General features: G+C 39.9%; 1 protein-coding gene across 1 annotated transcript; it reads left to right on the top strand.

Annotated features, from left to right (window-relative positions):
- Window positions 1–37: 37 nt before the first annotated feature.
- rfng (RFNG O-fucosylpeptide 3-beta-N-acetylglucosaminyltransferase) lies at window positions 38–16206 on the top strand. Its single transcript, XM_051417169.1, has 9 exons — window positions 38–413; window positions 3508–4068; window positions 8179–8227; window positions 8722–8824; window positions 8987–9140; window positions 9294–9379; window positions 10362–10527; window positions 10733–10818; window positions 12041–16206. The coding sequence occupies exons 2-9, from the start codon at window positions 3574–3576 to the stop codon at window positions 12114–12116; spliced, it is 1215 nt and encodes a 404-aa protein (XP_051273129.1). The 5' UTR covers window positions 38–413; window positions 3508–3573; the 3' UTR covers window positions 12117–16206.
- Window positions 16207–17177: the final 971 nt, after the last annotated feature.

Genomic DNA, 17177 nt, shown 5'->3' with positions numbered 1-17177 from the left:
TCACCGGAATAACGAGTTTATTATCGTAGCTAGCTTGGCACGGCGGTCCGAGATGAGTTTAGTGGGTTGTGGAATATTTGGTTGAAAAGAAGCGGTCGGGATGGCAGTGAAAGTAATCTTGTTCTTGTACAGGTCTTCTAAACAGCTTCCTAAACGCCAAATACGGCCGACGATATAAACCGAGAGGGCAGAAGAGGAACTACGACAACTGATGTGAATTTAAAGTCAGGTCGGAACAAAAAGGAAGAGTCGAGCAGTGGGTCCGGTGGCGTTCTTAATTCAACACCGTCGAAACTAAAGAATGTTTTTTCCACCAAGCTAGCTGTGTTTTAGTAAACGCTTCGCGGCTTCCCGAGCGACCTAAACACCATGCTGAAAAAAGAAGTCAAATGTGTCCTCTGATATATTTCATGGTAAGTGCTGCAGCGAAGTCCCAAATGCCATTCTTTCTAAAGCTCTTTCACCACGCCAAACTCCACTTGGAAACCTTTCTCTTTAACGTTAGAGTGCGCTTGTTAGAGGCTGATTTGTGTCTCGTAGAACAAAACACAGAAAGCGAAGTACAGTTTGAACACATCATAAAACGTATGGCGATTTGAGGAGCACTGTTCAGTCCGCATACAACGTTATTTTGATGAGAAGAATTCTTCTGTTATGCCAGAATTCACACATTTTCTCCGCTCAACAGTGTTTAAGCTCTAGCGTTAACCAAATGTAAACGGAAGTTAGAGTTGCTTGGTAAGTTATAAGCATGCCGAATGTATCAGTATGTCTCTTTGACGCTTATAATCACTTCTTCCATAATTAAACGATAAGTTAAATTTACGTTTTTTTAAACGGAAGTAGTATAGCTGTTTGGTACGCAAGTTACCAAAGCTAGCTTGAGTGTTAGCATTAAACTATGTCAGGCAGTGGCTGTGATTAGAGTATCCGGTTTGTTTTTTACGCAGATTAGCAACCAGACTTCCTTATTTTATGGGACGCAATCTAATGAATGTATATCTGCATCTGTAGCACAACTTATTTGAAAGAGATTGTTGTCTTTACAATGGAATAGCAAAGGGATTTTGACACAATATATAAACTTTAAATGTGGACTAGGTATAAATTACAGCTGTTGCCTGACTAGAAACCATCCCGTATAATGTATTTTATTTATTTATTTATAGTAATTTTATAATATTAATAATAATAATAATAATAAATTATTGCCCCCTACTCTCCTCTCTTGCCCTTCAACAACCCCATACCATTGTCCTTTTTGGGAGGTAATGGACAGCTACAGAACACCACCACTAAAACCTTCAGCACTTTTAAGCATGTCCACAGCATGCTGGTGTAAGGTCCAGTGTGTAACATTTAGGAGGATCTATTGTCAGAAATGAAATATAATATTCATAAAGTACGTTTTCATTAGTGTATAACCACCTGAAAATTAGAGTTGTTGTGTTTTTGTTAACTTAGAAAGAGCCGTTTACATCTACAGATGCTGCGGTCGCCTTCCATGTTGAATTGCCATATGTCTTATTAACCTGTATTTATGGTCATTAGGGCTGCCACTAACAAATATTCATTCATTCATTATTGACTGACCTGTCGAGAATTTTTCTTAATTTATCAATTAGTTGTTTGGTCCATAAAATGTCAGAAAATTGTGAAAAAGCCAGAGTCCATAAGCCAAAGATATTCAGTTAACTATATGACTCAAAACAATTAATCAGTTATTAAAATAGTTGATTAATCGCCAGATAGTTGCAGCTCTAAAAATCGAATGCACAATTTTATGGTTCGTCGAGTGACATCTAATTATTTTTTTCATTATTGATTAATCTCTTGATTATTTTTCTATCAATCATTTGGTGTATAAAATGCCATCATAATTTGGCTAGTGCCTACAGTGACAGATGTATTGTGGTTTTGTCTGACCAACACTACCATGATAAACAAAGAAAACTGTGAAAAAGAAACAAAAAATAGCAAAGCCATTTGAGAAGCGGAAAATTCAGAATTGTTGCCCAATAATTTCTGTCTGTCCATTAATAGATCAATTCTATAATTGTTTCAGCATTAGTTGTTTTCCAACTGAAAGAAGAGATTTAATTATATTCTCAGTGTTGACAGAGAACTTTACAAAAACAACCTGAAAAGTAAAACTAGAGCTGCATTGATGGCTAACTATTAAATTAATTGCCAACTTATTTGTTAATCAACTAATCATTTTGAGTAACTTTTCAACTTTTCAAATGTAAACATTTCTGGTTTCTTTCGTCATCTATGACAGTAAATTGAGTATCTTTGGCTTTGGGAAACAGTGAACATTTTTCACTTTTTATGGACCAAACAACTAATCGATTAATCGAGAACATGGTGGACAGATTAATTGATAATGAAAATAATGGTTAGTTGTAGCCCTATGGGGAAGGAGAGAGAGAACAACCACTCTGTTTGTTGAGGTGTCCCTGCAACCAGTACATATGCTCCAGTCTGTGGGGAAGCCTGGCTATCAGATGTGACTTGAGTGAACTCATTGATAAACTGCTGGCTCTGACTGATGACTTACCCAAATCAGACCAGTATGAACACTCCCCACATCAGTGTCTTTCTGTTGCTGGTGGGGCTCAATGGGGAATCCTGTCCTCCGTTTTGTAACTAAACAGGGCCCTTTGTGGGGGACAGAAACCAGTATTGGAAACAGATTTGTGGGAGGTTTTATTTTGGGGGGCACAAGCAAGCGCAGTCTGGGCTCTCTGTTGTCGTATTTTGCACTTCATAATCTGCCACACATTTTCAATGGGAGATGGTTCTGAAGTGCAGGCAGAGGTCAGTTTAGTACTGTACTCTTTTACTACAAAGCCACACGTGCTGAAAGTGGCGTGGCATACATTTTGCTGAAAAAAGCAGGGACATCTCTGATTATCCCTGATAATTGATTATTATTCTCCTTTTATGTAGATGCAAATGTTCAATTAAGCATGACATAAAAAGTAAAATATGAATGTATAGCCCATTGTAGTAGGAGTGTGTGTGTGTGTAGATAGATAGATAGATAGATAGATAGATAGATAGATAGATAGATAGATATACTTGATTGATCCCAAGCTGGGAAATTGCAGTGTAGCAGCAGCATTACACACAGTAACTACACACAGACATATCAAAAAATTCAATATAAAATGCAATATAAAAAATGTATAGAAAATGTATAAATAAGCAGTCTAATTGTAGTGCAAAGTAATATATGTGTGTGCGTGTGTGTGCGCGCAGAGCAGTGCGGAGTTGCTAGCGTGTGTAAGGGGAAGAGAAAGGAAGGTCAGCAGATTAAAGTAGCTGTGGGTAAATGCTTTCTTTGCATTGCATCCCTGCCTCATCTATTGTTCTCATATGAACTGTGGAAGAGTGATTTGTGACAAGGAAATAAACAAGCAAAATCAAAATGTTAGACGTTCTCTAACATCACATGATATATATTAAACATGCCTCTAAATAATCTTCCCTCTTTCTGTGCAGGATTCCATGTGACGGTTTGAGGATGGGACAGGGTGGTGTCGGGACTGACTGCAGCCCTGGAGGCTGATGAACCTGCTCCATCGGCCAGTCAGGATGCACATAGCATCAGTGGGTGTCAGCAAGTTCTGCTTCCTGTTCTCCCTTGCATTCTGTGGCCTCTTGCTTCTGCTCATCCCTGCCCTGCAGCCCCCAGCACGCCAGGTAGACCTGCCTCAGCCCCGACCCCAAGTGAGACCTGCACAGGCAGGCTCGTCACACCATGTTCCAGCAGTGTCTGTCCATGCAGGAGAAACTGAATCCGCCACGGGGCTCAATGGGAGCTCAGCGGGGCAGGGGGGATCTATTCAGACTGACGTTACCATGAATAATAACAATATTCTCAAGAGTGGGATGAAAAGAGGGGCTCTCCCTGGAGGAAAGGGTGGTGGACTATCTGGGTCTAGGTCTCGGGACCTGTTAGACTTTAAGGACATTTTTATTGCAGTGAAGACTACCAGGAAGTACCACAAGTCCAGATTAGAGTTGCTGATTCAGACTTGGGTTTCCCAAGCTAAAGAACAGGTGAGGACAGCTGGACTTACTTATTTGTTTATTTGGCTTCAACTTATTAAATTCTCTGTTTTATATCATTTTTATATATATACACACACACATATATGTGCATATATTGAGAGCTGGACTGTTTGTCAGGCAAAACAAACAAGATATCACTTTGGGCTCAGACACATTGCAGTGGGCAAGTTTTCGAGATCAAATGACCAATCCAAAAATAATCAACAGATTATATATATACCGTATTTTCCGGACTATAAGTCAGCATCCAAGACCAAGAACAGACATTCAATTAGGAAATGCAAGTTAAACACATGGTTTCGGTTGTCACTGAAGTCCATGCTGTGTCGATCCATCCAATGACTTGCTGGAAAGTTGCATGGCGCATCCTTCCGGTTGCTGTGAAGCTGTGCTCTCCATCCACCATCCACTCCTCCCACAGGCGACCAAAGACTGCCTTAAAGCTCCGGTTCACTGAGATGTCGTGCTTTGGTTAAGCCTTAAAACATGTTAAATTTCATATATAAGTCGCAGGACCAGCCAAACTATGAAAAAAAGTGCGACTTATAGTCCGGAAAATATGGTACTGTAGTCCTTGTTGTAATCATGCTGTTATACACTTGGTATCATTTTAGCTAGTTTTTCAAGGAGAAGATTGCCATTAAGATGCTGCTGGCTGAATATTGTACTCTGTTTCAGGGTCAGTCTCATCCATCTCAGTTTGGCATTTTCATCAAAGCTGTATGGGCACATCTTTGTAAAATAAAACATTACAGCCCATAACATCCATTTAGCAGACAGATTTATCCAAAGGGACTTACTTACAGGAAAAGTATGTATACGTCAAATCGTAGAAGTGCCAAATATGCCATAGCCTGAAGTCTGCCTTCTAAGGTGGTATAGCCAGGGGTGTGGTACATGATCTAAAAGCCCTTTTATAATAATTAATGAGTTGTGATCATTAGCATAAGCAGGTCATAACATTCAGAGCACATCTTTAAATAAGCAGAATCTCATATAAACACATTCCTGCAGCGCGTAGCTGCTCCTGTGGTGCGTGAGGCAAGGTGCAGGAAGCAGCGGACCTTGATGACCATGTGGACTCCACTAGTTTACATGGATTTAGGCTTATAAAATGATGGTTGGTGCTAATGGATTTGGCCCTTGCTTGCATACACCCTGTGTCTGTTAGGGTGGTTTTTGGGGTGTTAACTTATCACCACCAGAGATTCCTTGTGGATGCGGTTAGAGTTTGTCCTCATTGACATTTAGTGGAACCACAGGACATTTATAAGAAAATAAATCTTGACTTCGCCCCTCATCTGCTCTGTGTCAGAGTCCCCTCTATCAGACAAGTTGTTTATCGTGGAAACAGTTTCAACAGCTGTATGTTGCTCTTCGCTTTGGATAATACCCAATACTTAAAATTCAGGTGTGTGTGTGTGTGTGTGCGTGTGCGCCATGTTCCTTCTCTTAATGCAAGAGTGTCTGCCCCACCAACCACCATACTACATCATATCAATACACACTCATCACTCACCACACCACAGCGCTGACTCTTCCAATATGACAGAACAGTTTCATACTTGAGCTTCACAATTCATTTCTAAGCTGAGAAACTGTTGTCAAACAAAATCTTTAAGCCAACATATGCAAGAAGTCTTAAACATGCTCAGAACTTCTACCCTAACCCTACCCATAACCCTCACAATTCGAGAAGAGGTCTTATTAGTTACACAAAATAGAAACATCTGTTGGGGTGATCTGAAAGTGTGTACAGCCTTTAATGTTCTGATTGGTACATTTCTATGACTACATATATACTGAATTTCTGCTTGTTCTAATGTGGTGCAGCTGTGAAGGAAAATGCCATATACTGAGAATTAGTTTTGCTGTAGACCGGACTTGTAGGAACACTTTCTAAACACTCAAACTTTTGAACTAGAGCTGCAGCTAATGATGACTCTTATTATTGTTTGATCTGCCAATAATTTTTTTGGCTATTTATAGATTATTTTGTTCATAAAATGTCCAAAAATTAGCTTGAGGCAAGTAAAATGCAACGTTAGGTTAGTAAATTTAACAACTCATTTGCCCGATCAGGCAAGTGGTAAAAAGAAGGAATTTTCTGGAGCTGATGATGGAAGTGGAGAAATTTGGGACAGGGGAGTTTGGAGTGTGATTGAGGATCAATAAAGCACAATGTTTACAAGACACAGGAACCATTACGGGGTATGTAGCAGTCATTTTAAACATCTTTCTACCAACTGAAATTATCATTAAGCTGTAGGAGCTTACAAACAATAGATATATATATATATATTTTTTTTTTTTCCTGTTATTCTCTGCAGCATTTTTCAGTATTACTATGTCAGATCTCAGTATTGTTGAGAAAATGGCGGCTGGCTTAAGAAGATTGTATCAAGTTTGAGAGCAAGGTGGATAAAGTGGGTTTTTCAAAGACAAAAAATGTGCCATAACAAAAGCCAACAGCGTCTTGCTTGCATGGCAGCTAAGAGAGTCTTTGTTGTTATTTGATAACCAGTAATAAACTATTCCTATATGGGCAAGAAAACATTTACTTCAGGAAAGTAGATTTCTGACTCACTTACCTGACCGGGCAAAATTAGCAATTCACTGTCAAAGAAAAAGACCAAGACAAACACCCTCTCCTCACACGTTCGAAGCTGAGTCTATAGAATTTGTGGTATTTTTGCTGGAAAAATGCTGATTGAAGGAAATTGTGTCTAACTAACTGTTGCAGCTCTATTTTGAGCAGCTGGAGACAGCAAGAAACCAGTTTAAGTTTACAATCTTGTCAAATGGACTGTCCACTAGAGAGTCATTAATATTCAACAAACATGACATGGCCAGTTTTAATGCTCAAAGTCAAATGTGAATGAAGAAAGGCTTTGGTGCAAAGTGGTACTAAGTACCTCATATACAGTATCCAACACTGTGACCAGCTCTGCTTTGAGCTCTATTAAAAGCAATTAGTAAGTCCCACTGCTGGACAAAGAGCCTCAGTGTGGACAGAAGGAGGTTTAACTGCAGAAACACTCTGTCCCACTTCACTCAGAAATGTCACAGCCAGAGAGGGTGGAGGAGTTCCAGGTCAGTTTGTGTGCTCCCAGTATACTGGCTCTGGGTCCAGGTCCGCTGTGAAAGGGCTCCACTGTGAGTCTGTTCTGTGTTAGCTGCCAGCTTTAACTAATCATTTACTATGAGATACTGGGAGGCATTACAGGCCTGTTGCCATTTTACTTTACTGCTCATAAGTCAGTAAAGTCTGCCCTTCATGTTTACAACTGCCTGTAAAATTAAAAGCTGCTCACACCACTTTGTTTTTAATGTGAACATGTCAGTGTGTCGTGTCGCTCTTCTACTGTAATAGTCAGTGTGGTGTGTAGAGAAGGTATCATCACATTGTGAGACAAATGATGCCTTTAAGGGTAGCATCTATTAAATAACCTGCCTGCATGGCTCTGAAGAGGCTGAACATGCACGCGTCTGCCTGTCGTACACTATAGGTGACTAACAGGAAGGGTAGGGTATCGTCCAGGTTTTTCTGATCCTGGCGCTAGAGCAGTACTTTTAATTGAGATTTAATAGAGATTTCTTATTATAAGGCAAATTAGAACTAGAGCCAGTGTAGCAGGAGCAGTTGACCACAAATTTAACTTAAATTTTATTTGCACAACATAACCCAAAGAGAGATGAGAAGGTGAAAAGAAGCATACAGTTCATGTTCTTGTAATTTCTGTAAAATACTGGACTGATTTGGTACTCGTTTCCACAGCACACCTGTTGGTAAAAGTGCAGTAAGTTGAAGCACCGAGGAGAGTTGTAAAATGTGCTCTCTCTCTCTCTCTCTCTCTCTCTCTCTCTCTCTGTGTGTGTGTGTGTGTGTGTGTGTGTGTGTGTGTGTGTGTGTGTGTGTGTGTGTGTGTGTGTGTGTGTGTCATTTTTTGTTCTGTCTTTGCTTTTCCTCTCACGACTTCACACACATCCTCAACAACAAGAGCAAACAATGGATCTCTTCATTGTGTCCCAGTAGGAGTGCAAGAATGTGTGTGTGCGCTTGCACTAACATTTTTAACAGTGTGCCTTTTGTTTTAGACCTACATATTCACTGACGGGGAGGACAAGGAGCTGCGGCTGAGAACAGGTATGAAGTGGGACAGTTTCCTGACTCATTTTGTGTGGCCAAAGATCAGAAACAATAATAACCCGTTGTTTCAACAATGAAGAACAGAATGAAGATAGGGCATAAAGATGTAAAGCACAAAAAATAATGTTTTACACTGAGTATAACATTTGGGGTAAAAGGGGCCAATTACATTTGAGTAATTATGCAAAACTATTTGGTCCAAATTGAGAAATTCTTTAATTGTGTCTAGCTAGCACAGAGGTAGATCAATGCAGATGTGCAGATTTACATCCTCTTAATAATTGTAGTTCAAATAGTACAGTGTTTGTACTGCAGTGTATGTGTCACAGGAATATGTAGTCATGTACATCGAATGGTAACATTTATGATGTACAGTATCTCCAGTGCTTTTGTACTGTAGGCGAACCATCTGCTACCAACTAGGGATGCATGATGACTGTAGGAACAGTATGATACTGTATACAGTGCTGTCGTCTGCTGTCTTTTCCCAGGAGCTAACATCATCAACACTAACTGCTCAGCAGCTCACACCCGGCAGGCTCTATGCTGCAAGATGTCTGTAGAGTACGACAAATTCATTGAGTCTCAGAAAAAGTAAGTGCAAAGTGATCTGATCTGAGCAGACTGTTAACTGTTAGAGGTATTGATTACATTTCAAGCAGTTGATTGCAAGGCAACCATCACGACACACATTCACCTACAAATTAAGATACAACACTGACTCTGTGTGTGTGTGTCTGTGTGTTTGTTTTACAGGTGGTTCTGTCATGTGGATGATGATAACTATGTGATCCTGCCCAGCCTGCTGCATCTGCTCTCCTCCTACCACCACAGCCAGGATGTGTACCTGGGCCGGCCCAGTCTGGATCATCCTATAGAGGCTGCAGAGAGGGTCAAGAGTGACGGATCGGTCAGTCAGCTTACACCTTTTATTAGGAGTTTCTGGCTCCACTAACTGACAAATATAGGAGTGAGCAATAAAGCTAAATCCAGGCTTCAGAATGTTAACTGGGTTATGTGACTATTACACCCCTAACAGCTGGCTGATCCTTTCTCATTTCAGGTGTCTGTCAAGTTCTGGTTTGCCACAGGTGGAGCAGGTTTCTGTATCAGCAGAGGTCTGGCACTAAAAATGAGCCCATGGGCCAGGTAGGACATCTAGGATTAGGTACTCAACTAATGTTTGAACTGAGCCAGGTACTCATTTTGTTGCATGTAGTGGTAGAAAATGAGGTTCCGCATAGCATATAATATGGCTTAGATGCATAGTGAACTAAAAGGGAAATGGGTTCTTTCCTCGCCCCCATTGTTTAAAATCATTATGTATTGTTAAATGTTAACACAAAACAAACGCAGGGAGATTACCCCAACATCTGTGTGGCGAAGTTAATAATTGTAATTGGAGTGCTATCCTAGTCTTTCTTTATTAATATTATTAAAAACATTAAGGATCCAGCACCCTGCCTTCAGGTCTTATTGTGAGTTAGGTGCGTTGTTGTTATCAATCATACAAGCAGAGTCTTTGTCATGGTGTTTGGAAAAGGCAGCCAAAATGTTTATCACTGCATGAGAGAGCAGGGGGTTGCGTTCATCATTGTTTCCATGGACACAGTGAATAAACAAGGCTGCACAGACAGGCATACAGAGTCAGAATGTAACGTACATGTTAACAGTTGGATTTTAAAATCATTCATTTACCTAAAAAAGTCATTAAAATATTTGTACTAAGGTGGGGCGGCTGTGGCTCAGAGGCAGAGTGGGTCGTCCACTAATCGGAAGGTTGTTGGTTCGGCCATGTGTCGAAGTATCCTTGAGTAAGATACTTAACCCCAAATTGCTCCTGATGTGTAGGAATTTGGTGTGTGAATGTGTATGACTGGTTAGTTTGTGTTCAATGGACTTTGCCATCACTGAGTGAATGTGTGTGAAAGGGTGAATGTGGCATGTAGTGTAAAAGCACTTTGAGTGGTCGGAAGACTAGAAAGGTGCTATACAAGTACAGGTCCATTTACCATTTACCATGTCAAATATAGTCGGACAAAAACTTGTAAGAAGTCTGGAATTTTGAAAGGGAAACTGAAAGAAGTTGCAGACAGGCTTGGTAGGCTTAAACTCTGCCCTCTGCTTTCAGTTTGGGGAACTTCATCAGCACAGCGGAGAAGATCCGACTACCAGACGACTGCACCATCGGCTACATCATTGAAGCACTGCTGGAGGTGACCCTAACACACACACACCTCTTCCACTCTCACCTGGAGAACCTACAGAAGCTGCCCACTGACACTGTGCTGGAGCAGGTGAGTGTGTGTGTGAGTGTGTGTGTGAGTGTGTGTGTGTGAGTGTGCGTGTGTGTGTGTGTGTGCAGTATGAAATGACATTTCACATCTTGAGCAAATGTGGCAGTGAACCCTATAATTTTCAGATGTGACAGATTTTTGCATCAGAAGCTGTTCCATTGATTAAAGAAAGTTGAACTGTGTATATTTGTTTGTTTTGCAACAGGTGACTCTTAGCTATGGAGGCTTTGAGAACAGAAGAAATGTGGTCAGCATTGTTGGGGGCTTTTCACTGGCTGAAGACCCCACAAGGTAAGCATATTGATACCAAAACACTGCAATATTGCTCTTTTGCTCCCCCATACACTGCACTCGACCATAGTTCTGTTCTGCATTTATTATCATACACTACTGTGAGACAAGCTAGGGTTAAACTAAACTCATATTTTAAAAAAGCTTCTAAATCATTGAGGTTCTCAGCTTGTTGTAGAATTTTGCTTAATGTTCTCGTAGTGTAGAGCTATTTGTGGTACTTTTACAGTCTGTTAGTTTCGTTGGGAAAATTATATAATGTAGAGATTTAGCACTGTAGTGTAGTGCAAAGTATACAATATGGCCAGTATGTCCCAGTCATACACGAGAGTTAAATATGCATGGAAATGTATTGCATTCTCTTGAAAGAAAATCTGCTCTGTTTTTCTGAATTAATGACTCATTATCTCATAATTCTGATATCATTTTTCATAATAAAAAAACAAACATTCTGCCCTGTTTTCTGAATTAACATGATGCCTCTAGCATGCTCTCCATGCCTATGGCTGGCTCTCAGCCTCCCTGAGCCTAACCCAAATCCTGTATCCATCTTCCTGCATATTCCAGTGGTCCCACAGTGCTCTCAGCCCTCTAATCCTGACCCAAAACCCCTACACTGAGGCCTAAGACAGCTTCCAGCAAGCTCCAGCTGACCAATGCAGGGCTCTGTTTCCTCTAGCCTTTAACTCTTGGTACTTTGCTGGTGCACTCAGCTGTGGGCATGGACCACAAAGACAGAAGTTTTTCAAGTGAATACAATATGCTTCCATAAATATGTGATTAAAAAACCATGGGAATTAATATGCTACTACAACAGCCTCCAATCTTCTAGGAAGACTTTCCACCACTTTTGGAACCTGGTTGCAGGGATTTTCTTCATTTCAGCATTGGTGAGGGTCAGCAACTGATAAGGTGTGGCTTACAGCCAGCATTCCAGTTCATTCCAAAAGTGTTAGATGGAAGTTATATTCTGCCACAGCTAACTGGTAAATCTGTGCTGTATGATGCTGGAACAGTATCCCTTCATTAAGAGGCCCAGATCAAACCAAGAAAACACAATCTAGATGACAGGTTTTCAAAGGATGTGTTGAATTGTCAATTCTACAGATTTTTTAATCTCTTTACCTAAGTCTCCTAACTTGATTTACCTAATGTTCTCTGGGAAGTGCTGAGCACTTGACGTTTGGTTAGTAACTGACTCTCTTCTCTTCCCGCCCTGCAGGTTTAAGACTGTCCACTGCCTTCTGTATGCAGATACTGACTGGTGTCCAAAACTCAAACACCGCCACAAAAACTGAAAGCCACTGTGTGTTTTCATCCAGCAGCACTGATACCTGCTGAACCTTGGTCCCACTGCCTCTTCCTGCCATGTTTGGACCCAGCTACGGTTAGCTGGAAATAATTCACACGTCATTCGATGGATGCCTTTATCCAAAGCAACCTCACCTCACACTTCATGAATGCACAGTGCTGTTGATTTGACAGGCAGAACTCATCAAGTCAATAAGAAGTGTAGCCAAAGAATGACTTTTTCTAGATAGTTGAGCGTGGCTAAAGTCACAAGTGGCCCCAGTGGAAATCAGCTTTTGAGCATTACGTATTAACACTAACCTCAATGTTCCTCAACAGTCATTTGATATTTTAACCAAATGTATACATTAATGCCATGGCCATTGGGTAGAAATGGACTCAAAAAATAAAATTGATTCAAGCTGCTGAACGTAATCCCCAGCTTCTACAAAGCTCAGCCTCCAAGTTCACTCCACCATTAAGGCATATTCACACTGGTGCAGAAACAACTTTGGTGCTGCCTTCATTTATGGAGCTCTGCATGGATGTCCGCAGTAAGTTCAAATCTGTCGGGCTTTCACACGATCTGCACTGATGTTTGTGCACACAGCCGATCGATCTTGATGGTAAATTTGTGTTTCAGAATTTCCAGAACTGTACAATAAAACATTGGCCTCATATTGAGACCAGGCAAAATATTGGCAAACAGATGCAACTACCAGGTTTGTTACAGAAACTGTTTGAGTCTCTGAAACATGGCAATCTACTGCAAGCAGTATTAGCATTGTAGCTAAGATTGGTGTAGCACTGTTTTGTTGGCTCAGCAGTAGTATAAAATTCTGGATTTTGTCAACTATTTCTTACAGAGCAGTTAATAAAAGGATCCCCTCACAGTCAGTATGGAGGAGCGATTACAGCGTTCTTTTAAAATATAAATGAACATGTTTAACTTGTATTAAGACATATTTGGACAGTAGAAGACGTCCTACTTCCAGCCTTTATCATGGAATCGATAAAGGAAAAATTAGTTCAAATATTCCCATCCATCCATTGTGGTTTAAAAGCATACTATGTAGGTAGGTAAAAACAATGTATAGACTCATACAACAGAATCCCTCTCAGTCATCACTTGTGACCCACTAGAAATTTGTGGCGGTGTCTGTATCTGCAGAGAGTATTTTCTGATTTTGCTGTGTGGAGGATGTTTTTGGGTGTCAACCTTTGGTCAGCACACAGGGTGAGGTTGGGTAAAAACATAGCAAGCAGATTGTTGTGTGGAGATAGGTCTGGCAGGATTGTGTGGAGGTGCGATCAGAAACAAATCTTTGATTTCGGCAATGCGCTCCCTCAATCCATGTTCTACCATTGCTGCTTGAGCCAGGGTGCAGGGGCCAACTTTGAATTGTGCGTTTTTATCATCATTGGGCTAGGTTACTGGCCAAGGCTACAGAAGTGCATGAATGATATAGTAGTATAATAGAGTATAAAGGAAGTCAGTGCATTTACAGTTCCTGCTTTGACATTCATGTTTTCCAGACGGCTAACTTTTACTCTGAAATCTAGTGGCTCTTTGGCTCAACCGAAGACGACCTCCGTCTACTAGAAATAGTTCTGAAACTCCACTCTGTATGTCAGTGCCATGCTCCTTCCACTGAGTCGAGAAGCACTTGAGGCATATGCTACAGTATTTGAAGGACCCCACAGTATTATCATTGCCTTGAGTTCCATACTCAACTGTTATGAGGACTTGGATGTGTCCGTATTTAATCAAAGAGCTTACTTGATTCTGTCATCCACAAACCACTGACTCTTATTGTTTTAAAGTTCATTTCGCCACTTTATTCGCTTTTCATGTTACCACAAGGTTAACATAAGAGAACGGAAGATGGTTTCTTTAGAAGGAAATATTGTTGAGGTACTTTTAAGGAATCTGATTAAAATGTATTGCAATTATTGATTGACCGTTTTGGTCTCAAACATGAACAGAACCGATGTTTAATGTGACCAGATATGAAATTATGTTTGAGTGACTGACAGGAAACCTCTGTGGAAGGTTTGTCTGCTGCACACATTTATTTCAGTTTGTTGGAATTGTTCTGATGCCTTCATATTCTCAGCCAAATACCTTCTCCTTGTATTAGCCTGTTTCTAACTGGCCCATCTTTATAGTTTTGCACTACTTTGATACTTTGATCTTGTTACTTCCTGTATGTTACTGACTGGAATTAAATTTTACAGTGTTGGTGTAAATATGAGTGAATTTCATTATGTATTCTTTGTTTGAGTATGTTGTAGTTTCAGCTCTGCATACACTTCTTTAAGGCGGAGCTAAAAAAGATAAACAAAGAGTGAGTTTGTTGGAGTTTGACTTCAGTGGAGCCAAAGATTGCCATCAAATTGACCCCTGACCGACCAAAATTTAAGTGAAAACATGATAGATATGAGCAAAATTACAAAAAAGTAAGCAAATGTGGCCATCAGTAAACGTTTTCACTTGATAAGAGTTCTTAAAATAAGGCCAAGAAAAAGTCTTTCAATGATATCAACAAGGCTAATTTCAAGAAATTCTTATTAATACTCTAGAGCGCTGCAGGAATGAGTCCTAAAACTCAGAACTGAGTTAGCATTTTAGCACCTTCAGTTCCCTCTCCTTAAAGTCGATGGTTTTTTTTAAATGGGATTTTGGTTAGATGCCTGAAATAAGGTCTGTGGTTAACACAAGCTTAACAGATTTTTCATATTTTGTTCTACGACATAAAACACATCAGTAAATACCCCACCTGTGAATGTTGAAGCTTTTACGTCTTACAAAGGTGGTTGTTAACAAGCGGCTAAGTGAGACCACAGAGGTTTACTCACTACTCCGCCTTTACAGCTGCGCTGTGTTAATACTCGCACTCAAGCAAACTATTCTAACTCAAACTTTACAACTTGTAAGTTTTACAATTATTTTCTGCAATAATTCAAAATCCAGCTGAAAAATCTCATTGGCTTTTTGTCAAAGGAACCTTGTCTCACACTCCTGGCAGTAAGACGTGATTACACAAACACTGTCACTGCATACTTATGACATTACATAACGCTCATAGGCCTGGAAAGGCCTAGACTTGTGTTCAGAAATAGTTACAAAAAAGTGCAGTTATACATTATTTAAAGCACACTCAGAGGAAACTTCTCTGACACTTCTAGGGGATATTGCCGCAGACACCAGATTTAAATATCTGTGAAATATAGAGAGGTTTACCTGTTGGTGGGAAGCTTTATCAGCATTGTGTGAACTTGTTTAGCAAGGGCCTCAATGTAATGGATGTTAACTATATGCCGTTCTTACATTTGAACCATCTTCAAAATGTGGCTTGCTCAACTGTAATTGGAGCACAGAGCAAAAAGGGTCGATTGCAATCACTTAAGGGATCCTCTGACGTTTCATCACTTCATCAGGTGAAATTTATCATTTGTCCAATTGACCTTTTTCACAGCAGCCAGTCAGTCAAAATGAAATACAAAACTAATGTTATTCCTGTCATTTAGTGCTAATTAGCTAATGTTAGCCTGCTGACAAGCTAAACTAATGAACATGGTAAACATGCCTGTTATCACCATATCCCACATCACCCTTGTGAGCATTTAAGTACAGCCTCAGAGTAGTCATGTTTCTAGCTATTTAACATTACACTGGAATCAGGTGAAAAGTTTTCTTCTCTAGAAACTAACTGAAGAAATGCCTCACTAGCCACAGCCATATTGTTTCCTAAAACAATAAATAAAACTACAAATGCTCATTAGAAAATAGAAAAGGAAGTCCTTGCAGACCGCTTTTCCTTCTTTGCACTGGACCAGTTTTCTGACTTGTAAACTAACTGTACACACTGCTTCTTTGGCTCCACACACTCAGCTTACCCCAACCAGCTGCAGTATTTCTGCCTGTAAAAAGTATTTGTGGGAAACACCTCCACACAAGACTAGAATCCAAAATCCAGAGCATGTGTCCCGCTGCAGGTCGGTGGGTGACACTGAGTGAGAGTTGTGTTTTTGTAAACTCTTTACCACTGATGTATTATTGTGTTGTTTCAATAAAAATAAAAACCTTTCAGCATTCTCAAGTGTTAAACTGTTTTTATTGTTGATTTGCCACCTCGTTGCAGAGATGATGTATGCATCTGTTTAGTTTGGGTCATTGGACAGAACATCATGTAACCAAACAAGCTCCATTGCAAAGTTAATGACATCATGTGCAATAAAACAGATTTAAAGGAGGGCATTTCTCTCATCCTCCTGGGAGCTGCCTCTGTAATCAGTTAAACCCCTGTTAGACAGGCAAATGAGCTCACTTGAGATAAACACTGGAGTACATATTTCATTTAATGAGGTTGATGGAGAACAGTGATTTAGTGCTGCTCCCATATCACAAACTGGGTGGATGTGGATGAAGAAAAGGCTACACTTGTGTGTGTATACATATTTGTGTGTGTCTGTAAGGCATGCTTATTTACAACTAAAGTTAAAGCTGAAACTAGGTTTGAAAAAACATTTTAGTTACCTAATTAAAAAAAACAAACAATATTGTGTATTAACTGAACTACAATTTTTTGTATTATTATTGAGACTGGGACGCCTACATGACTGAGTTAATTTGTTTATGTTGTAATACCAATTCTGAACTAACATCCTCCCGTATTATAATAAAAAAAAATTGTACAGAGGGTGGCAGAAATACATGCTGATTTAATCACTATCACATCATATCAGTATTTACTTGGAAAAGCCCCCAAATTAACTAAACTAACATTACATTATACACACTACTTTTGACTGAACCATCACTGAGTCTAAAATGTGGCTGTAACAGATCATTAAATTAATTTCCAAGTTTTCTTTTTATTATCAGTAAATGTGTTAAATTTGACAGCACTGACAGCAAACTGTGGCAGCTGGGGTGGTCAGGCATTTTCTAGGGCAGCTGCTGCCACCCCTCTAGATCCGCCCCAAACCATGTAAAGGCCCAGTCATTCAAAAAATATTCTTTACATTTAAAATACGAATCTTAAAAGATACTGTGATAGAATGTT

This window comes from Dicentrarchus labrax, unplaced genomic scaffold (assembly GCF_905237075.1).
Source record: "Dicentrarchus labrax unplaced genomic scaffold, dlabrax2021, whole genome shotgun sequence".
In the NCBI taxonomy this organism is placed as follows: domain Eukaryota; kingdom Metazoa; phylum Chordata; class Actinopteri; family Moronidae; genus Dicentrarchus; species Dicentrarchus labrax.
The sequence above is the reverse complement of the archived record's forward strand: the minus strand, read 5'-3'. Positions and strand labels throughout refer to the sequence as shown.